General features: G+C 56.1%; 1 protein-coding gene across 3 annotated transcripts in view; it reads right to left on the bottom strand.

The window, feature by feature from the left end:
- STARD10 (StAR related lipid transfer domain containing 10) overlaps positions 1-14643 on the bottom strand; it is a 28562-nt gene extending 13919 nt beyond the window's left edge. The window contains exons 1-2 of one of the 3 annotated variants that reach the window (XM_027581091.1): positions 14554-14643; positions 10062-10372 (exon numbers count right to left, since the gene is read on the bottom strand). In XM_027581091.1, the coding sequence (XP_027436892.1) occupies positions 10062-10268 (207 nt within the window). In that variant the 5' untranslated portion in view covers positions 10269-10372; positions 14554-14643. Of the gene's footprint in view, positions 1-10061; positions 10373-10761; positions 10834-11987; positions 12104-14553 lie in introns of those variants that run through there. The other 2 variants (XM_027581090.1, XM_027581089.1) reach the window with 2 other exon arrangements.
- Between the last annotated feature and the right edge of the window lie 7555 nt (positions 14644-22198).

Here is a 22198-nt window from a genome sequence, read left to right as displayed (position 1 = left end):
TTTACTCAGGAATGGAGGCTTCGGGTGATTTTTCATTTTTGGATTCTGTTATCAACACAGTTTATACAAGGCATAGAAACTATACTTTTTTCCTCCTGAGTTGAGAGTGTTGTCCAGAATCCAAAGGTCCTCGTTCCCTGGACCTGGAAGTCTGGGCTGAGCTGAGCTGGGGCCTGAGGCTGCCCATGCTGATGCCCAGTCAGCTTGGAAATGCTCCACATCACCTGACCATGCTGGGAGTGGGACCAGAGGGCACCCGGGGCCCCTGCGCCCTCAGGCTGAAAGGCAATGACCTCTGCTGGGGCGGGAGGCGCAGGGGAAGAGGGAAGCCAGGATAAGCTACAAGGCGGAGCAGCTAAGTGGCGTCCTACAGGATAAAAGGAAGAACAGATGGCGCTCAGAAGAAAAGGAGGGGGAAGGGCTCCTGGCAGAGGTGCTGGTGTGAGTCTGGGGCCTGGAAAAGGCCCGGACTGGCTGGAGGAAGGAGAGGGCTTGAGCAGTTCCACCAGGTAACCTGAGTGAACAAGAAAGGAGGTGGGAGAAAATGAAGCCGTCTGACTCTTCATTCATCCACTCAGCAAATGTTAATGACGTGCCAGGCTCTGTGCTAAGAGCTTTACAAATTCATTTAATTCCCTCCTCCCAATTACCTGGGAGGAGGGAAGATTATGCCCATTTGTAAATGGTGGCTCAAAAAAGTAAAGTGAGGGAACCAACCAGGAACCCAGTATGAGCCACAGTCCACCCAAGGCTGTTCCCCAAGAACCGGGCTCTGCTCCGTGGAGGAGCCAAGGCATCTCAGGTGAGCAAGCACCTGGCCAGGTGAGGACTGTCCCTGGGGCTGCGTCTGTGGGGCTGGCTGTGTCTGGAGTGAGGGGAGCTGGAAGGACACAGAGAGCGCGTGGGGCGCGGGCCCAGTGCAGAGGCTCCTTCCCCCACCTTCTAGCTCAGTATTCCCACCTGCACAATGACCAGCCCAGCCCTGTGGCCCTCTCTTCTGAAGGGAAAGCGATCTGGCACCAATACCTACATCATCTTCTCCCCCAAAGTGGGGTCCCCTTGAGACTGTGGAGAGTGGATGTGCTACCATGCCTGCCCTGGACAAGGCTCCTGAGTCAGCTCCAGCGGCCCACGCCAGGCCCTTGGCTACTCTCCATCCAGGGCTGAGTGACTCACAGCCGCTCTGCCTCCTTCTCCACCCCCCCCACCCCCGTCTCCAGCAGCCTCCCTGACCCCCAGCACACCCCTCGGGCTCCAGGCCAGCAGGCCCCAGCTCTGCAGCAATGAGGAGCATCCTGCTCTGACATCTCAGAAGTTGCCCTCCAGGGCTGGAGCTCCTGCCCCTCCACTCCAGCCTGGGGGGGGGGGGGGGGCGGGGGAGCCAGAAAGAGAAGGGAGAGCTGAGAGAGGCAGAGGGTGGGTGGGCCTGGAGAAGAGGGAGGGCTAGGGGGTGACTAGAGAGACAAGACAAGGGCCAGGGCTGACACAAAGACATCAAGACCAAGACAAATTGGATAAACACCTCCCAGGGTTTCAGAGACTGCCAATGGTCTGATGCCCCCAAAGCACTCTCCCTAGAAAGCTCCAGACTTCGTCTTCAACAGCCTCCTGGGCATCACCCCCAGGCTCACACTCACCATGTCCAGTGCTGCCATATCATCTGCCCCAGTGCCCACTGCCCTCCACTCTCCTCCAGCGCCTGGACCCCAGGCAAGGTTCTGGACTCGTCCCTCACTCCCATCCCTGGGATTCTGCTCAGCCACCACCTTCCAACACCTTCTATTCACCAACCCTAGGCAGGCCTCCCCATCCTTGCTCGGACCACTGCAGCCACATCCCTGTCTCTGGTCTCCTGGCTCCCAGCCAGTGCTTCCCCTGCCCTAGGGAACTTTTTAAAACCCAGAGCTGATGGTTGGCACTGCCCAGCTTGAAAGTCCCTGCTGTCTCTCTCTCTGCCTTCGGGCCCAGATCCCAACTCCAAAATGTCCTCCTCTCTGGCTCCGCCTCCACTCCTTCTCACTCTCAGTCTGTACTCCTGCCTCTGGGAGCCCTTGGCACTGAGGGATTTGCAGAGAACTGCTCAGCTTGCAGCCTGGCTCCTGCCGGGCTCCCAAAGCCCCACCCAGACAGCCCCCCCCCCACCGTGCTGTCGGCCTTGGGGTCTCTCCGCCGGAGTTGTCCTGGAGGGCTGTCCCAGTCTTCACTGGTCTCCCCACCAGGCCTCAGGAGCAGGGCCCGGGTCTCATCCATCTTCAGGTCTCCAGCACCCACACACTGGCTGAGGTGGGGCAGAGTGGGTGGGAGGCATGAGAAGTAGTTTGTTGACTGAATAAATAACTGGGACAGAAAAAAAAAACATGGAAGAAAAGGGACAAGTAGAGACATAAAGGAAGAAGCAGTAACCCTCAGACACAGGGATAGAGAACGCACCCCAAGAGGAGACTCTGAGACTCAGAGGTAGGCCCAGAGGCCAGGCCTGGAGGCTGGATGGAGGTAGGGAAGGGAAAGCCATGGTAGAGCCGGCGTGGAGCTCGGGGCTGGAGCCGCCAGGAGACAGCTGAGGAGACATAATTGGATCAGAGACAACTCTGCAGCAGTGAGGGGGCGTGACTCTCTCACACACACACACACAGTAACGCCAGACACCCAGACGCGCAGTCCCACACTCAGAGGCACATACACACAACCTCAGACACATGCAGGCGGAAACACACACACACCCCCCAATATGATTTACTGACCCTCGTTGGCACATACACACAACCTGAGACACATGCAGGCGGACACACACACACACACACACACACACACACACACACACACACACACCCCAATATGATTTACTGACCCTCGTTGGGTTTCTGCCCCAGAGCTGTCACTGGGGCACCTGCGAGGAGGCTCACATCGCACACACAGCTGCCCCCAATCCAGCTCCACACACTGAAGACACACACAGAGAAGGCTAGACCAGCCCTGTCACATCACGCTGCCCTCATAACACACAACCACCATCTGGCATCTTATTTAATTATAGGTTTGCTTCTGTTTTCTCTAGTCTCTTCCTCAGGATGTAAGCCCATAACAGCAGGGTCTGATCTGTCTGATTTGCCACTAAATTCCTGGATATAACACAATATGTGGCATATAGTACGTGCTCAATAAAAATGTGTTGAATGAATGAATGTTGGAGACACACCAGGAAACTCCATCCCCTCTGGTTGACAGGCCTCTGCCTTAAGACTTATCACTTCCAGGGCACCTGGGTGGCTCAGTTGGTTAAGTGTCCGCCTTCAGCTCAAGTCATGATCTCAGGGTCCTGGGATCTAGCCCCGTGGTGGGCTCTCTGCTCAGCGGGGAGCCTGCTTCTCCCTCTCCCTCTCTTGCTTCCCCTGCTTGTGCTCTCTCACTCTCTCTGTGAAATAAATGAAATCTTAAAAAAAAAAAAAAAAGACCTGTCACTTCTTTGGTCCAGAATCAGGTCCCAAGCAATCTGGAAGGACCGAAGACAGAGAGGGGGGGCGTCCAGAAGATGGTAGAGGGGATCTCAGGGAACCAGGGGCAGATGCAGGTTGTGGCATGAAACCCAAAGGACGAGATTAAATGGCCCAGGCCCACAGGACCACATGACTCTAGAGATAACAGATGTAGGAAGTCTTCACCGAGGCCAGGCTGAGAGGCAGGGAGACAAATGTTAGACTAAAGCCCCAGAGAACAGCTCCAGCTGCTCTGGGCCACCTGCCCCAGGCTCTCTCAAGACCGGTGAGAGGAGCCTGGATTTGGCGTGGGACCCTCCAGTAAGTCCGGGGCCTGCCACTTGCTTTCACTGTCTGTGCTTCTGAAGGTCCAGGTGCCCCAGCCCAAGCATACCAGAGGGGATAAAGTGAGGCACCAAAAGGAACAGGGGCACCTCCAGCCTAACACCTGGTCTGAACAGCTGTCCTCCCACCTGCTGATGGTGCAGGCTCATCTGCCCAGTCAGGGGCAAAGGTAAAGCATCGGGGCTGGAATAAGGTTTCCATCCTATCATGGTGGCAATCTGGTTGCCAGGCCTGTGGCCATTGGACCCTCAGGAACAGGCTGGAGTGGCCCAACCAAGGTCCCAGTTCACTGAAGACTGCCAGGCTTCTGGAGTCATGGGGCCCACAGCCCTGGCTCTAGGTGGCCCCGCCAGGCATGGAGATGCAGGGGGAAGAAAGAAAACCCATCTGTCTCCAGGACTCCCTCCTTTCTCTCATCTCCTGAAACTTTAAAGACTCTCGGCTGGAAACTGAGCTGGGGCTTGTTAAAGTTTAAAAGCCAGCGCCTGGGGAGCTGGGCGTGGACATACAGAGCCAGCCTGCGGACCGAGGGATCTTCTGGCCCCAGGGGGACACTGACTAGAGGCACCCACTTTCACCCCACTCACATTCACAAGGTTCCTCACATCTCCAAGGCAGGCATCAAGGGGGCTGCACATCCGCACCATCTTACACCCCAGCGTGCACAACACAGTTTGCACATTGCAAAAGGTTATGTTAAAACCGCCATGTCCCGTCCATTATCGCTCCTAAATCTCTCTGGATGCATTCCCCACAGCCCCAGCTTTAGCATGGGCCTCAGCACCTCTGTCCAGACAAATACAGAATCCTCCTCCTCCCACCTGCCTTATTGAAAACCCTCCCCGGCACCCCAGGACCTCCAGGACCCAGATCCTAGGGCCTCGGTCCAGCTCCCTAATCACCTCCAAGCCCCTGAGTCCCAAGCTCCCTACTAAGCCACCTGCCAGGCTCCTAATGCACTGCTCTATTTCCCGCCTCCCAGCCCTGCGAAACGGCTCCTTGGTATGGAATGCTCCCAGTGCTATCAAACGCCTACATCTCATTCTCCACCCCATTCCAAAGGTATCACCTGAGCATTCCAGGAAGCCTTCCCTGGCCCCCAAGGCTGGTTCAGGGGCCCCCTCTGGGTCTCCATAGCTCGTGTGACAAGTGTCCCTCCACGCACGAGGGAGCTCCTTGAGAGCAGCACGTGGGCTTGATTCCCCTCTCTGTCCCTAACCTCCAGCACAGGGCCAGGCAGGAAGCTATCAGTGAATGCTCACTGAATGAGCGAATGAATGGATGAAATGTCCAAAGACAGGCAGGGTGGCCCTACTATCCACATTTGAGAAATGAGGAAGCTAAAGCCGAGGTGGTGGCAGCAACCTGCTCAAGGCCCTGTGGCCAGGACTCTGGACCATGTGCTCTCTAACCTACAGCCCCAGCCTAGCCCAGGCACCTCCTCCAGAAAGACTTCCCTAAAGTTTCCAGCCCCCTGTGACCTTTCCCTTCTCTGAGCTCCGCCACCTGATGGTCCTGAGAGCACCTCATGCTCTCTGGGAGCCTGTTTGCTGAAGTAAACAGGCTCTAGCTCTGGAACTACTTCCCCCAGTTGCCCCCACGCCAAGTCAGAGCTAGAGCCAGCTGGGACAGGTCCTCAGGGCCCAATCCTGGATTCAAGTGCCCCATCTAGAGAGCTCTCTGATGGCACAGAGTGGCCTCATTCCACCTTCCTTACTCTGTGTCCACCAGTATAGACACCTCTACCATGGTCTAAGGCCCAAACGGCCTCTACAAATCACCTGCCCAGCAGCTTCCTGTAGAGATGGGGAAACTGAGCCCCAGATGGGCAGAGTCCCAGCCTGAACCTGAATCCAGAGTCTAAGGCCTTAAAAACCAGATTAACTCACACTCTTGCCACCACAGATAAGACTGACTCGGCAAGGTGAAATGACCTCCAAGGTCACACCAAGGACTGGGCTCTTGCTCAGCTGGGTCCCCTCCAGGAGGCTCTCCCACAACAACACTGCACAGGGAGATGCAGGCAGGAGAGAGGGGTATGTTGGGATGCATGGGGTCCTAAACACAAAAGGGCCCACAGGTGTTTATAAGCAAGCCCAAGGGAGCAGAGAGATTTCAGCTTTGGAGACCCAAGGACCTGAATTCTGATCCTGCCTCAGCCACCTCTAGCTGTTTGGCCTTGCACAAGTGAATTCCTGCTCTAAGCCTCAGTTTCCACATCTGTTCAATGGTGTTAATAAGACCCACACAAGACAGCTGTGAAGACTCAGTGGAAAGCCGTAGAGAAAACATCTGCCCCTGCCCCCACATTCCGCACGACCCTCTTGAGTCTGTTAAGAGTGTTAAGACTGTTAAGAGTGAGAAGGGCTCTTGGGGATCTGTAAAATAATCCCACATTTCACAGGGGAGCCAATGAGGCACTTAGAGGGAACAGACTCGAAGGCTTGAAACCTGGGGTGGGGGTGGGGATGACTTGTGATATGAGAACAGGGGGACAGAGAGATAGGAAGGGAGGGGCTGTGGAGCTTTCTCCAAAGCAGAAGGAGAGGAGCCATAGGAAAGGAAGTCAGAGAAGACAGGTCCCCACTGCCCAGCTTCCTGTAGCAAGAGGAACCACAGGTTCTCGGCCACACTCCCCCAAGAGACCTCCCACCCCTGCTCCAGCCACCAAGCCCCTCAAGGCCCCTGCTCACTGGGCCCACTCCTGCCTCTGTGAACATCTGCCTCATGTAATAGGCAGGGGTCACCTGGCATTGTCATTCCTCTCTTCACCAGGGTCTGGAAACTTCTGAGGACAGGGCCAGCTCTCCTCTGCCTCTCATATGGCTAGCCAAGCACAAGGCTAGGCAGGCTGCAGCATCGGAGAGCCTGAGTACATGAGCATCAAAGGCAGGGCTCGGCAGGCCACATCACCTCCTGCTCTCCGTCCCCTCATTCCTCCTTTCTCTCCCACAGGCCCCAGCACAAGTGTTGAGTTCAGAGGCTCTTAGAGCCGGGAAGACTCCGTGGCAGATGGAGAAACAAGCCAGAGAAGGGCAGGGACGTGCCTATGGTCATATACAGAAAAGGATACCAGCCAGGTATCCACCAGCCAGGACTGGACCAAAGCTGGCCCTGCTTAAATGACTGGCAGACCTCCTAGTTTTGCATTTCTCATACACTTAGACACTGGCCTGGGCATCGAGAGACCTAGGTTTGGGTTCCAATCTGCCTTCTGCCTTGGACCCAGGATGCGTGTTCAGCATCTGCCTCTGGGACAAGGCCTGACTTCTCAGGAGGTGGTGTCTGCCTCCTCTCCAGGGCCCAGGGCACAGTGCAGACCTGAGGCCAGGCCAGGCTGGAGGCCAGGAGGGAGGAAAAACGTAGAGGTGGCCTCCATCAGCCCCTTCGCTTTGCCTTGGCTCCGAATGCTGGGCCCAGAGCTACAGTGGCTTTCAGGGACCTCTGGACACAGGGACAAGGAGAAGATAAGTCTAGGGGAAGAGACATGAGGAGGAAATCAAGCAGGTAGACAGATAGGCAGAACCCCATCCCCACCCTCACCCCGGGATCACGAGAACAAGGCCTGTCCAGGGGGCAGGCCCATGACACATGGGGTAAGGGGGCAAAAGCTCAACAAACAACTGTCGTTGAGTCCCAGCCCCCTGGAGTGACGCAATCAGCCCTGGGGACTCTGGCTTCAGACCTGCTGCGTGACCTTGGCAAGCCACTTCCCCTTTCGGGGCCTCAGCTCTTTCATTTATCAGACAGGAATGGGGTTATGAGAACACTGCCATACTTCAAAGAGTTATTGATGGGGTCAAATGCTATAATGTTGACTAAAAAGTGAGCCCAAGCAGAGACGGGCAGGTGCTCTGGAGCCAGGCTGGCCTGGGTCCTACTTCTGCTTCAGCTGCTCTGTGATCTGAAGCAAGTGACTCTTGGCCTCAGTTTCTTTGTAGCATGGAGACAAGCCTACAACTGCCCAGGACTGGCCAGAGGGTAAATTCGAAGGTGGAGAGAGACACAGCTCCTGCTTGGCTTGGGGCAGGGGCTCCTGTCAGAAATGGGATTCACTGCATGGAACCTGGGAATCCTGGAGTCTTGAGGATGGGGAGCTCAGAGACCCCTGCCCACCTCTCAGAGCTCCACTGGGCTATGCTGAGGGGATCAGGAGTGGGGGGCTGGGGTACCCATAGCCAAGGCCCCAGCCTCCATCCTAGGCCCCAGCTCTGTTCACCTCCTGTCCCCAACTCTACCTCCATGGTGGGGAACAGAACAGAGAGCGCTAGGAGGCTGGAAATCCGGGTTCCAAGCGTGGCTCTTCTAAGACTTGGCTCTGTGACCCTGGGCTGGCCCCTGTCCTTCTCTGGGCTTCAGTGTCCTCACTTGCGCCCCAGTGAGGAGGGAGTATGAAACAGGGATGGCAAAGGGCCTTTTGGCACCTCCAAACTCTGCTCAGTCGGAGAGAGGAGGAGGATCCAGGTCCTGCCTAGAGACTACGACACCCAATTTTTCCAAGTCCCCTCCTCTCCCAAAGAAGGGCACCCGACAAGTCTGATCTGACCACAAGGGGTCTCTTGTGGCAGTCTGGCCCCAAAACCCACCAGCTCCAGTCCTGGACTGGGCTGGGTTTAGTCATTAACCAAGCCAGATGGAGGAGGCAACTCCTCCTTATTGACACAGAGGGTGGGAGTATACTGGACTTAGTTCAGACCTTCTGCTTCTGGGGAGCCTTAAGCCCTTCCCAGGTCACAGTCTAGAAAACAGCCTTGTTCTTGCAACAACCTTGCTCACCTTTCATTCAGTTTGTTCCTTCCTTCTCTTCATCCTTCATTCAACCAACATCCCTGCTCTATCTGTGTTGGATGCTAGGGACACAGAGAGGGATGGGATCTATCCCTACCCTCAGAGAGCACCAAGCTGGGACGTACCAGCCGCCCTCTGCTTTCCTGCTCCTCAGCCTCAGACACAGATCAGGCCCCCAGGAACCTCCTAGCCAGGGCCCTCAGGCCTGGGCAGAGTCCCAGATGGAGAGACACACATGGAAACCCGGAGAGAAAGAGATAGTCAGATAGCTGGGATCCAGACAGAGTCACGGTTTGGGGGGAAGGGGGGAAGGCAGGAAGGGTGAGCTAGAAGGCCACATGGGACAGATGGACAAAGCTGTAAATGATGAAGATACAGGGAGGTAGAAAGGCACGGGAGAGAGAAGGTCAGATATCTCCAACCCTGGAATGAAGTCAAGATGCCGCAGCTAAGTCTGAGAGCAGGTCCGGGGCAGAAGTGCCCTCTGAGTCCAGTGCCCTTCCCCTCCCCCCCAACAGGAATATACTCCTCCACGCTGAGGAGGAGGGCAGCAGAAAGAGGAGAGCAAGAGAAAGGCAAGGGAGGTGAAGGGCACAACCTACTGCCAAGAGCCCACTGAAGGGAGACTTGCCCCCCTCGGAATGTGGCATTCACAGCAATGCCTGATGTGTTGGGGGGCAGCTACTGAGGCTTCTAGGCCAGAATCTTCACCAGCCTCTGCCCCGTCTGGTCCCACAGGGGAGGTGGGCTCATGGAGTCCCAAACCTCAAGCCTGTCCTGTATGAGGAAAATCACAGGGCTGTGAGGAATGGGGTTGTAGGCTCTGAGGGAGCTGATGTACCCGCATCTGCCCTGCATCTGCTGGCTTCCCTTGGTCCCCTCCTCCGCAAGCCTGGCCCTGTGTAAAGCAGGGACATCCAAGCGATCTGCCAACCATGATCCTAAGTCCCTGCAGGAGACTCTGGGAGCACCTAGGGAAGGAAGAGGGAAGTGCAGGGCATCCGGCAGGAAGGAATCAGGTCCCTGGCACCCAGGGCTGCAGAGAGTGAAAACAGAACCAGGAATTAGGGAGAGAAGGGCTCAGTCTCCCCACCTGGGATAACTCAAGTCAGGGACCTGGTGAAGACTTGTGGGGGCAGAGTGGTCCCAGAAGGAGACCACTCCCCTAGACAGGCCTGGCAGCAGCCCACCTCCCCAGGAACAGGCAAAGGCATGAAGAAGCCTGGGCTCTGGCTGAGAGGAGCCAGAGTGAGTCACACCCCCTCTCCGGGCCTCAGTTGGCCCAACTGTGTGATGAGCGCTTGCCCAGCAAACTGTGCCTCCTCCTGGTTGCTGGCAGGAGACTCCTTCTGAGGCCAGGTGCACAACCAGGTGTCTGTGGCCCTGCCTGCCTCCCTCCCCGTCCCAGGCAGCAAGGGTGCGGTGGAGGCTGCACGTGGGGCAGGGCAACCCTACCTTGATCTTGTGCAGGGTCCGATCCATCTCCACAGCGTGCACCCACACAGACACGCCGGCCTTGCTGTAGGTCAGATTCCAGCCCTCCTCGGCCTCACACTCTGACCGGAAGCTGCGGAAGTCCTGGTCGTCTGGCACCTGGACACTATCGCGGCCCAGGACTGGCCGAGGCCCTTGGGGCTCTGTTGAGGCAGCGGACTTCTCCATGGGGAGGCCCGGGGCCCTGGTCCTAGTCCGGCTCTCCTGGGTCCTCCGCGGAGGCTCAAACAACGTCGACGCGGCTGCAGATGCTGACGCCACCTTCCTGGGACCTGCAGGACCGGTTTGAGGACGGGAGTGAGCGCGCTGGGGGCGCGGGTGGGGCTGTCCGGGGTCCTGGGCGGATGGAGAGTTCCAGACAGGCAGGGACTGGCCCCCTAGTGAGCGCGGACCAGCACCGGGCAGTCACGGGGCCACCCCCAGGAGAGACCCCCGACCTCCCTGGGGCCGGAGTAGGGGCTGCGGATCGGGTGCGAGGGCGGGGGGGTTGTTCCGCGAGAGCTCTTCGGGACCCAGGGGAGGCCAGGACCCGCGGTGACGGCGGGGCTCCGCGCAGTGCCGGCCGGACAGGCTTAACTAACTCGGCAGCGGCGCCGGCGCGGGCGGCGCGCGGGGCGGGTGGTGGGGGCGGGGTGGGGCGCCCGCCCAGCCGGACGCTCACCTGTGCCGGCTGCTCCGCCGGGGCCCGCCGGGGCCGGGGGTGCGAGCGCCTCCGCCGCCGCCGCTGCCACCGCTGCCCGGGCGACCGGGGCCGCGCGGGGGCTCCGGGGGGAGGAGCAATGGGTCCCACCGCCCGGCCCCGCCCCGTGCTCCCCCCCCCGCGCCCCGCGCGCCCCCTCCCTTCCACCCTCCCTCCCTCCGGGCTAGGCTCGGGGGCTCGGGGGCTCAGCTCCCCGGGGCTTGGTATTTTCCAGGCTGCGGAGCTACAGCTGACGGAGCTCGGAGCCCCGCCCCGCAGGGTCCTAGCGCCCGCCCTGAGAGGGGACGTGGCCTGGGGAGGACTAGTCCTCAACCCGGGGTTGGGGACGGGGCGGGAAGGGGCCAAGTTAGAGTGGATTCTGGGAGGAGGGGCCCTGAGGTGCTTGAAGAGGGATTCTGGAAGTTAATTAGGAGCCCCTTCTCTCCATCCCCCTCCCATACGCACAGTTATACACCCCCGCAACAACCTACTTACACACAGGCACGCTGTCCCCAGACATCCCAGAGACACCCCCACACGACACTCCAGAGACCCAAACATGGGCACACACCCCCGCCACAATCAAAAGCAACTCAGAGATGCCGAAGCTTGCGTCCCCCACCAACCATGAAGCACACCAAGCCTACACACTTCTAACCCATTTCCCAGGGAGGTTCGCAAACCCACGGGGAAGTTGATCGAACCCACTAACTAGCCTCAAGGTTCCCAGACTGACCAAACTTGGACAACATCTGTCCAGTCTTACTCCCAGCTGGGAGCTTTAACCAGGGCCCCCCTCCAGCCCAGGACTCTGGCCACTCTCCACCACCACCTGTCCTGAGCACCCAAGCACCTGCCCACACACCTCCCATGGACTAGACTGGGCTCTCAAGAGTGTCTGGCCCCAGAGTCTGGGGCCCCCCCTGTCCCTCCCCAGGCAGAGCTGGCCAGGGCTCCAAAGCCACGTGGGGGGAGTGGAGTTACCTCCACCAGCACTCCAGCCACCCCCTCCAGCCTGGGAGGATGACATCTGCCCCCCCTGGGTCCTAGTGCCAGGTCTGCCTGCAGCCACTTCCTGAGGCCAATAGTTCAACTTCTCTGAGGCCAGGCCGGAATGAGTGGGGCAGAGGGCCCAAGGCTGAGCATTCACTCACACCAGCCACTGGCCCGTGACTGCAGAGAGGCAGGGAGGGCCCATGGGAGCTCACCTGGATGGGCAGCCAGCTTGCCCAGTGTCACACAGTGAGTACAGAGCCATCCTATCCAGTACCCAGGTCTCATCCTGCTCCCACCCCAGGGTTCCTTTCTCTGCTCTGGCAGCTCCATCGTCTCTGGGTCTTAGTTTCCCATCTGTGGAATGAAGGAATCAGAATTCCTTCCTAGCCTCACCGTCCTAGAGCACTGGGATGGAATAGCTTTTCTTAAAGGTGCTAGAGAAAGATGAGTTGTCACCGTGGGTTCACAGATAGAGGTGTTTCTTCCTATAGTGCTCAGGTTCCAAGCACTTTGTGAATCAAAGCACTTTGTGAATAGAAGCGAAGGGGCGTGAGCAGGGAGCTGTGATGGCAGGTGACCTCAAGGGGTATTCTGCAAAGTAAATCCTGTAAAATGAGTTGCAGGTCCCCATGAGGTGTGATCACCTTCCATCTCCAGTATGTGGGTGGCATAGTCAGATAATCACCCCCACCCCTTCTAACCCAAATTCTTTAATGTGTGGGAGTGGGTGGCAGGGGTGCCAGCTCCGGGCTTAGGAGGCCGGCACTATGGTTCTCCGCTATGTACCTCCTCTGTATCCACCCCAACTCTAGACAGTCACTGCCCCTCCCCTGGCCTCAGTGTTTTATCTGACAGCCTCTCAGCCAGGCAGGTGGGAGACCCAAAAAAGGAGTCCAAGAGCCTACTTTGTGAACTGTTGCCTCTGGGATCCACCATAAGGAAAAGAGATGGGAACAGCGGTCTGGTGGATCCTGTCTTCTTATGGCCCCAATAACATCTCAGCAGATAGCAAACACTAGGGCAGTAAACCTTTCATGCCCATCACCCAGTCCAGGGTAAAAGAGATAAGGCTGGGGTGACAGCAGTAAGGGCAGACTGACAGAGAGCTGCCCATCTGAGAGAGACACATAAACTCAGGGAGGTACAGATGGCAGAAACCATAAATTAACCAAGAATGAATCTTTTGGGTCTTGGGTCAGGAGAAGTAAGTGGCCTGGTACCCCTGCTTCGATGGCCATGCCCTGGGCTCAACCCTGGGTCCTGGGTTTAGGCCAGACTAGCTAGCCAGTGGATGAGCAGAATTACACCCCATCCTACTCATCATTCATTTGCCCTTGCAAGTGTTCCCCCCCATGCCCCTGAAATTTAGGTATCTCTGGCTTAGGGGTTTATGACACCCTCTCAAACATGACCACCAAACACCCCTGAGCAAGAGAGAAGGACCCTGTCTGCTCAAGGGCAGAACAGTGAGCCCAGGAGGGCTGAGAGAGGGGACCTGGGGGAGGAGTCTGGAGAGGAGTTCTAGAACTTGGCCACCCCTGCTTCCCATAGCCTGGTAGTGTGAAGGGTCTGTGGACCTGGGTTCAAATCCAAGCCACACCATTTCCAAACTGTGTGACCAAGGGCAGGTGACAAGTCTCTCTAAGCCTGTTTCCGAACTGTGTGACCAAGGGCAGGTGACAAGTCTCTCTAAGCCTGTTTCTTCATCTAAAATAAAAATACCTACCCTCTGAGAATTATTGCAATGAAAAGAGTTGTATGTGTGGCAGTTTCACCCCCAAATAGTCAGAAATATAACTGTGAGGGGAGGTAGAGAGAATATACTGTCCAAAAATGGCATGTTTCCAACAAAAAGTGTTAAGGTAACATCTTGATACGATGGTGGTTAAGATTCTCATGGAAGATTAAACAGTGGAAAAGGTTGGCAAGGCATGCCCCCTGCTCGGACCCTTGCAGCCCCCTACCCCAGCCATAGGGCCCTTCCACCAGAGGTGGATCGAGGTATTTCTTTGGGCCCCCAAGGCATGGCCCAGGTCTGGCTCCTGTCTGGGTCCCAGGTACCAGGATGGGGCATCACCGAGCAGGAGTCAGAGTGGCTGTGGAAAGTAGGAACTTGTATGAGAAGGAGAAGGTGCTTAGCAAACTGAGAGGCATCATGGGAATGTGAGGAATCATTACCTAGGGCGCTGGGCAGGTTCTGGGGCTTACACATGCCCCTCACAGAGAGAGCAGCTGAGGCCGCGAGAGGCACAGGGGCACCCCTGAATCACAAAGCAAGTCAGAGCCCATTTGGGGACCTCTAGTACCTCATGACTGTGATTCCCAGAATGGGGAGAGTGGGTCGTTTGGAGATTCACACCAGACTTTGCCCACTGCCCCCGGACAGTTATTGGAGTGGTCAGGCACCTACCTGCCTGAAGCCACCCATGACCTGGTCCCCAAGACTCCCTTCAGATCCCCCTACTATGTCCCCATCAGAACTAAAGATCCTCAGACTGATGTCATCGGTCCCCAGCCCCTCACTGTACAGATGGGTACACAAAGGCCCAGCTAGCAGGAACAAAGCAGAGAGAAGAACCTAGGTTTTCCAGTTCCTAACCCAAGGCTCTACCCTGCTCCCCATTATATACCACCCTTTTCACTACCCTGGGGCGGGGGGATGTGGGTACAGTCACCATCCTCTCTCTGTCTTAAGATTCAGCCTCTGCCCAGGGCCCCCACCCTCCCCAGTGTCCTGGACAATGAGGGGCCGCCAAGTCTTGACTTGCTCCTACTCACCATCTAGTCAGACAGACGGATGGCTGCCCCGATCTCCCCTCTGGGAGACGAGGAGAAGGCGCCCTCCCCCCGCCCGGCCCCTTCTCCCCCCACCCCCTCCTCAGGGGTAACCTGGCCTGCCAGTTTGGGTGGAGAAATTCCCAGGTTGCCTAGGGCAACGAGGCAGTGTCCTGGGGGCACTGTTCTAGAAGATTAGGCAGTGACCTGTGTGATGTCACCAGGAAGCAGCAGAGTTGAGAGGTGGTTCCAGAGGCCCCTCTGGAAGGGCCCAGGACAGAGCACTCTGAGGCCCCCAGGGCTGGCTTGGCCTTGAGAGAGACGTGTCCTTTACAGTCTGACTGCAGGTGGCATAGGCTCTGCATCCCAGTCCCACGTGGAGCCGGATCTAAGTGTTTGCCCAGGGTGGGTCTCTACTCCTGCTGGGCCTCGCCCGAGCAAACAGCCCAAACCCTGCCCTGAGGGAGCAGCTAGAGCCTGAGGGAGTCACAGAGAGCCTTATGGGCAGTCACCCACATTCTGGCTTCTCCTGGTGACACTGTCATAGTCACAAACCATCACACTGGTGTTCTGTCACAGTCCCGCACAACCACAGGCCACCTCAGTCTCCTGCACGGCCCCCCGACCCGGGTACATATGCTTGGACACACCAGGTCATCCAGAGCACCCAAGGAGAGTTGCCAGATAAAACACAGGACACCTAGTGAAATTTGATTTCCAGATTAGCAAAGAATCGTTTTTCATATAAGTAGGTTCCCAGTATTTGTTGCATTCGGCGAGCCGCACCCACAAGCACAAAGCCTCGGAGCTCCGCCCACTGGCACATCGGTCCTCTCCAGACCTCAATCCCAGGCCGGCCCGTGAATGCACAGATAGCACCCGGGAATTGCAGTTGTTACATGTGTCTGTCACGCTCACACACGGCCCCCCACATCCTCTCTGTGAAGAGGCCCTGGGCCAGAGTAAGAATCTTCATACTCATGTTGTCTGGTTCTTACAACAACTTCAGGCGGGAGGTCAGGCAGGGACCATTAGCCCCATCTGACAGATGAGGAAAATAAGGCCCAGCAAGAAACAGAACCCATTCTTGCCGTCTCTGCAGTGGTCCCCGGGGTGCGGGCAGGAGGGGTGTGGGGGAAGTTACATGGACCAGGCCGTGGCCTTGGGCAGGTCCCAATTCCCCAAGCAGGCCCTATCAGAGGAACCTCTCCCCTCAGAAGAGCAAGAGCCCCTCCCACCACCCAGAGGGTGATCCTAAGGGCTCCCCAGGATCCTAAGCCCTCTCATCTCAGGAGGTGGAAACTCGCCTGAGTAAGGGTGCTGAGGGCCCAGCTTCGAGATTAAAAAATAAGAAACCAAAACAAGGAAGTTGTGTGGGCTGCCAAAAAAGGGGCACTCGTCCCCGTGCTGGATTTCTTACCCTGGTAGAAGGGACAGACTACTTTGTCCTTCCCGAAGACATACACGGACGCCTCCACCCCCGCTGCTAGCGGCCTTGAGCACAGAGCCTCGGGTAGGGCCTGGAGTCAGGCAGATAGATCAGGAGCCTCTGACAGGAAATTCCAGGGCATTCGGAAGGCTGCATCGACCCAGCCATTGAACTGGGTTCCTGGAGGCGGTAGTGCAGGATGGACATCATCAGCAGGGGGACCCAGGGGGGCATGGCCATCCGGGTCTAGGGCCCTCCCACAGAGGGAGTCCCCAGGGTTATGCTTCAGACTCTACCTACCCTGGGCACCTTTCTAGGCCTGTTATCCTGTCAAAGCAGTGGTGTTCAAGACTCCCCCCACCCGGCTGAGGCGGGCGGGGGGCTCTGTACATTGTGAAGTCCTGTGTAGTGTGGGGGTATTGCTAGGCTTCTCCCTACCCCAAGCCTGGGGGTACCCTGGGCTGCAAGACCCTGCAGGCCCACAGGGCAGCTCCCAGAGCTCCAGGGTGCAGGGACTGGAGGGTGGGAGCGGAGGCAGGGCAGATGCAGTGATATACCTGCTCAGCACTCTGGCATGATGGCTAAGAGCTTGAGCCAGGGAGTCAGACTGTCTGGGTTAGAACCTTTTACTGATGGAGAACAAGTTACGGAACCTCTCTGCGTCTCAGTTCTTCCAGTTGTAAAATGGGTGGATTAATAGGATCTCCATCATTGTGATGGGGATGAAGTGAGTTCATGCACGTGGAGTGCTTAGTCCGGTGCCTGGCAAGCAATGAGCATTCAATAAGGGCCACAGCTCCCTGAGCCCCCTTCCCCTGAGGTCTGACATCTGTCCCCAAGGATGGCCTCTTCCCTACATCTTTGTTCCTTGACCTGGAGGCGGTACATCTCTCTTCTGACCTGGGAGGAAAAGAAACCGTCTGGGTTCATCTGGAGCCCGGAGGTTGAGAATAAAGCAGGGGTGAGCACTATGACATTCTGTCCCCCTTCCTCATTCCCATTCCCAAACAGCTGCCAAAGGCCTGGATGGGTCCCCTTTGCAAGACCTTCACTCAAGGACATTAGCTCCTTGCCCCCACAGATGCCCCTCCTCAGTGCCCAACAGCTGTATGCTAGGACAGCGACAGGACGTGGGGAGCCTGGCCGTGACCAGCCAGCGCACAGGACAGAACTGATATGTCCATGCGCCAGGGGCTGGTTCCCAAGACCGTAGGAAGGGCTGGTGTGGGGAAGGCACACTAGGGACTCTGTCTGAGGATGGGGCTGAAGGCTCTTCCCAGGGCTCAGGGTTCATTCTGGGGTCAAAATCTGGACGTGGAACAGGCCTAGGACAGGCTCAGCTTTCATGGGGCATGTGTCAGAAAACTTGGAGCTGGTGTGTCAAGAATATGTAGATTATGATCTGCTGAATGAGGAGGCATGAGCCACCCACACGGGGTTGGCTGGTAGCTCCCTTGGGATCTGAGCTCCCACTCTAGGAAAGTGAAAACCCTGGGTCCTTTTGATTGAAGGGTGATTGAAGGCCCAGTTTCAATACACTCATACAAAGGAAGTCAAGTCACAAGATATATTACTTTCAGATCCCAGAACAGGCACAATGAGCCAGGGAAAGGGCAGTCCTCTGTCCAGGTCTTCTGCAAGCAGGAGACAGAAAGCAGGGTAGCAAGCACCTATTACTTGTAAGGTGGTCTGGGTGGAGGTCACTAGATTTTCACCGGCTCAACTCTGAGTGGTCATTTTAAGTGACCAGGAAGAGCAAAACAGGAATTTGTGGTGGGAATCCGAAGCTCAGGTCCTCTTCTAAATGTCCAGACTCTGGGCGTAAGCGGGGTTGTAAATGCCTGTAAAATGCCTAAACAGCAACTCAAAACATCTACTTTCCCATTACAGGGCAAGATTGTGCAAACAGCTTCCACCAGACCCTGCCCCCTGCCCTGAGGCCCCTGGTGCCCAGGGTTGGCAGGCATCTCCACGGTGCTCCCCTGGGGAGCCTCCTTCAGCACCTTCTAAATTTAGGGCCAGGCTCTGTGACTCATTCCTGAATCTGTTTTACTCTCCTCCTCCAGGAGTGTGGTCCCACGGTATTTTTATCCTCTGCTGCCTCAGACCGATTAATAAGGCCCTGGAATCCTGCAGCAGCCACCACACCAAGAAGAGCTTCCCCAGTGCACCTGCCCCAGCTCAGCTCTGGGCTGGTCTCTGACCAGGTGCTCTACTCTGCCTCCCCTTACCTCTCCAAGCACCCACCTCCAGCCTGCTACTCCCCAGCCAGGGCCCACCCAGTGGCAGCACTGGGGCTGGTCCAAGCAGGGCTGAGGAGGCATTGGGAGGGAGAAATGGAGCCACGCCCTGCCCCCTCCAAATTGGTCGCCAGGCAGAGAGCCCTGACCTAATGTCAGGAGACCTGAGTTTTGGTCCAGACTCACTCCTACCTCACTGTGGGGCTTTTGGTGAGTTCTTAGCCTCTCTGGGTTTTTCTTTCCTTCCTTATAAATAAGATGTTTGAAGGAGACTTCCATTATGGAGGCTTAGACCAGAGTTGAAATTACCACTGGGCCAGACCTCTACCATCTAACAGGGTGGGCTGGGGGCAGGGTACCTGATGGTCAGGCCCACCTGGGCCCCTCCCTGCCCTCCAGTTCTTGCTTTGATCAGAGGAAACATAGGTCAAGCACCTGCTGTTAGCATTTTTGGACTTCTGCCTTGCAGGGAGGAAAGGTTGTGCATGACCCCAAACCCTGACGGGGTAAAGACCCCAGTCAGTTCTGGTCTGACTGTCCAGGGCTGTACCATGCAGCTTTGAGCAAGCATCACATTAACTCTGCACCTCAAGTTGTGGGGAAGGGAATCGTGTTGTATGTGGAGGTTTAAACACTCTTTGAGGCACTTGTTCCCGGCCAGGTTCCCAGTGCCAGAGGAGGAAATGGGAATGTGGGTCCCCATCACCCCCCATTGCCTTCTGACTTCCAGAAACACAGGCTCCCAGGGCACAGAGGGGACGTATCTGGGAGCTGAGCAGACCTGGGGCTGCAGCATCTCTCCCCCTCCCTGGCTCTAGTAGAACCCAGCTTCAACCTGTGTTCATGAGTAACGACAGTGGCTAATGTTTACTAAGTGTGTACCCCGTGCCTTGTGCTGTTCTATGTGCTTAACAGCCCATAACTCATTTAATTCATGGTTACACCCTGGATAAGTCTTACCATTGCCACTTTACGGACAACTTGAGGCTCAGAGAGGTCGTGACTCACCCAGGGTAAGAGCATTAAGTCACTAGGAGGGCTGATTAAAAGCCAGGTCCGAAGGCAATTCTGGCTTCTATTTGCTACCCCAAGGTAGCTGTTCTCAGAGTATACATTAGACACTCAATAAATGTTTGATGTAGATGTTTCCATGTAATGGAAAGATCCCTATTCCAATTCGGTTCTACTCCAACTCTTTGTGTGTCCTTAATGGAGTCCTTTCCTCCTTTAGCCTGTTTTCCCTGCTGAAAACAGGTAAGTGTTAAAGGCCCAGAGAACTAGGTACTTGGAAGTGAGAAGAATCTTGGATTTCTAGCTCTACAAACATTTGCCTTTCATGACTCACCTGAGAAGACTCCATCTGCAACTAGAACTCAGGGTCCCCCAGGCTCCCCCACCTATCCCCAGAACCTCTAAGGGCAGGCACTCCAGAGAGAGAACCAGCTGGGTACTGCCCAGCTCCACCACTACAAGGGACAGAGAAAAGTTCACCTCTCTGGTGGGTGGCTGCCTGATCCTGGGGGGTGGGATGCTATGTCTGTGGTACCACTTGGTTGCTCCACCTGGCTGGGAGAGTGGCTCCATTAGCATCCCTTCCTCTCCTCATCATCAGGCCAGTCCATATACTACCTCCAGCTGTCACTGGCCCCATTTGATCACCTGAATGCCCAATTCCTCCCAGACTCCGAAACAAAGCCCCATGTTCTCCCACTCCTTCCCATTCAGGGTCTATCCCCTTAGCACTACCCCCTCATCTGTCACACCTGGGCTCCTTCCCTTGCCTGGACCACGGTCCTGAGAAGCAGAGTCTGTATGGCTCTAGCATTCTTTCTGTTCTTTCTCCAGCATTCTCCAGATCCTCCTTAGCTTCCTGCCTCAGGTAGCCATCTCAAGAGAGCAGGGCCCTCCTTCATTAGGGCCAAGTGAGGTAAGAGAAGGATTGGGAATAGGAACTTCTCCCAGGCCCTCAGAGTAAAGTCGATCTCTGAGCCTGTATCCAACAAAGACACTAATCTTTGGGGTGCAGGGAAGGGCTCCCGGTCCAAAGGCAGTAGGGCTGGGCTTCAGCGCTTGCTCACAGACTGCTGATACATGCGGCAAGCTCCTGTCCCTTTTGGGGCCCTCAGTTTTGCAATCTGTAGAATAAGGAAATGGGCCCCTCGATCTGCAACCACGTGACTATAGTATTTTTGCCTTTATAGACTGTTTGGGAATTTAGTTTCACTCCTGGATCTTATTTGATCCTCCCAACAACCTCTTTCCATTTACAAACTAGGGCTTTCCATTTACAAAGAAGGCTTACGTTCCCAAGGGAACAGAATTACCCAAGGTCACACAGAAAGTCAGAAGCAGAGCGTAGGTTAGAGCCCGTGAATCCTGAACCATCTCCGGTCCTTCACACTCTATTATGCTAGGATTCTGGCTGTGTGATTTTCTCTGACCCGTTGTCCCATATGTAAAACACCTGCTGTGAAATAATAAATAGAATATATGATGGAAAACTAAATGTCATTACACACACACACACACAAAACGAAAAAAACCCACCAAAAACAAAAACCCAAACCCGAAACCAACCACCCTGGTATGAGGATCAAAATAAGAGGCGATGAAGGGGCCTGTGCTTTACAAACCATAAGAAAAAGGACAACAGAAAGAACACAAGACCTTTACGCTACTATTTTTTTTACTGTTATCTTCGCTGAGGCGCCCCCAGGTGTTGATCCCGAGACGCTCCGTTAGCGCAGGCGCTCTTCGGTGTTTACGGAGGCCGCGAGGTCCCGCATTTGTTGCGCGTGCGCCTGCCGCCAGCGGCCGCCCAATGGCCCTCAGTTGGACGCTGCGTCCAAGTCCCTCCGTGGTTGTGGCCGCTCAGTCACCACGGCTCCCTGGGGCCCCCATCGGCTCCACTTCGGTTGAGGCAACCGCACAGCCGCAGAGCGGCGGCGATCTGAGGAGAGGCAGGAAGAGGCTCCTCGCGTTTGCTATCCTCCTTCTACCTTGGGGACTCCAGCATCTCAGCCCCTGCTCCACTAAACCTTGGGTGGCCATCCTGTTATCCCTCACGGCGGACATGGCGGCCACGGTGAAGTGGACACAATGACCCACGCACTGCCTTATGGGAACCTTAGTTCACGCCTAGCACCTTTCTGGAGTTGGGACGCTTTAAAAACTACATTTCCCAGAAGCCGAAGAATCAGAGTCGCTGAAGACGGCCCGGAGCATGTTGGGAGTTGGGGTTTGGCGACCAGAGTGAGTTTGTGGGAGCAGGAAATGCGGTGAAGCAGGGGAACCCAGTGCTGTGAGCCGGGACTTGTGGGCTCGAGGCACGCATGAGTTACACAGTAGCTGTTATAGGAAAATAGTGCTGTTAGGGCTGTTTTAGAAAGAATACCATTCACTAATGTCTGCACTTGGACAGGGCTTCCACCCCCATCACTCCCTGGAGACTGCGCTCATGAGATCACCCTGGTCGGGACTCCCACTTCTCTTACTGCTGTTCAGTGAACCTTTTGTGATGATGGGAATGTTCTGTATCTGCACTGTCCAATATAGTAGCCACTAGTGTGTGGCTAACAAACACTTGACATGTGGCTAAGTGCCATGGAGGAATAAAAAATTTTATTTAATTTTTTTCAAAAATTTAAGTTTAATATAATCACTTCTTTTAAAAAATTATTTTTAGGGGCGCCTGGGTGGCTCAGTCGGACTCTTGATTTTGGCTCAGGTCAGGACCTCAGCGTCCTGAGATAGAGCCCCCCTTGGCTCAGCGGGAGTCGACTTGAGATTCTCTCTCTTCCTCTTCATATGCTCCTTCCCCCCCTTTAAAATAAATAAATATTTAAAAGATTTTATTTTGGGGGCGCCTGGGTGGCTCAGTTGTTAAGCGTCTGCCTTCGGCTCAGGTGACCGAGCCCCGCATGGGGCTCCCTGCTCAGCGGGAAGCCTGCTTCTCCCTTTCCCACTCCCCCTGCTTGTG

The sequence above is a fragment of the Zalophus californianus genome, chromosome 11 (genome assembly GCF_009762305.2).
Source record: "Zalophus californianus isolate mZalCal1 chromosome 11, mZalCal1.pri.v2, whole genome shotgun sequence".
NCBI classification, from domain to species: domain Eukaryota; kingdom Metazoa; phylum Chordata; class Mammalia; order Carnivora; family Otariidae; genus Zalophus; species Zalophus californianus.
Note: the sequence above shows the minus strand (reverse complement) of the source record. Positions and strands in the feature narration are given on the sequence as shown.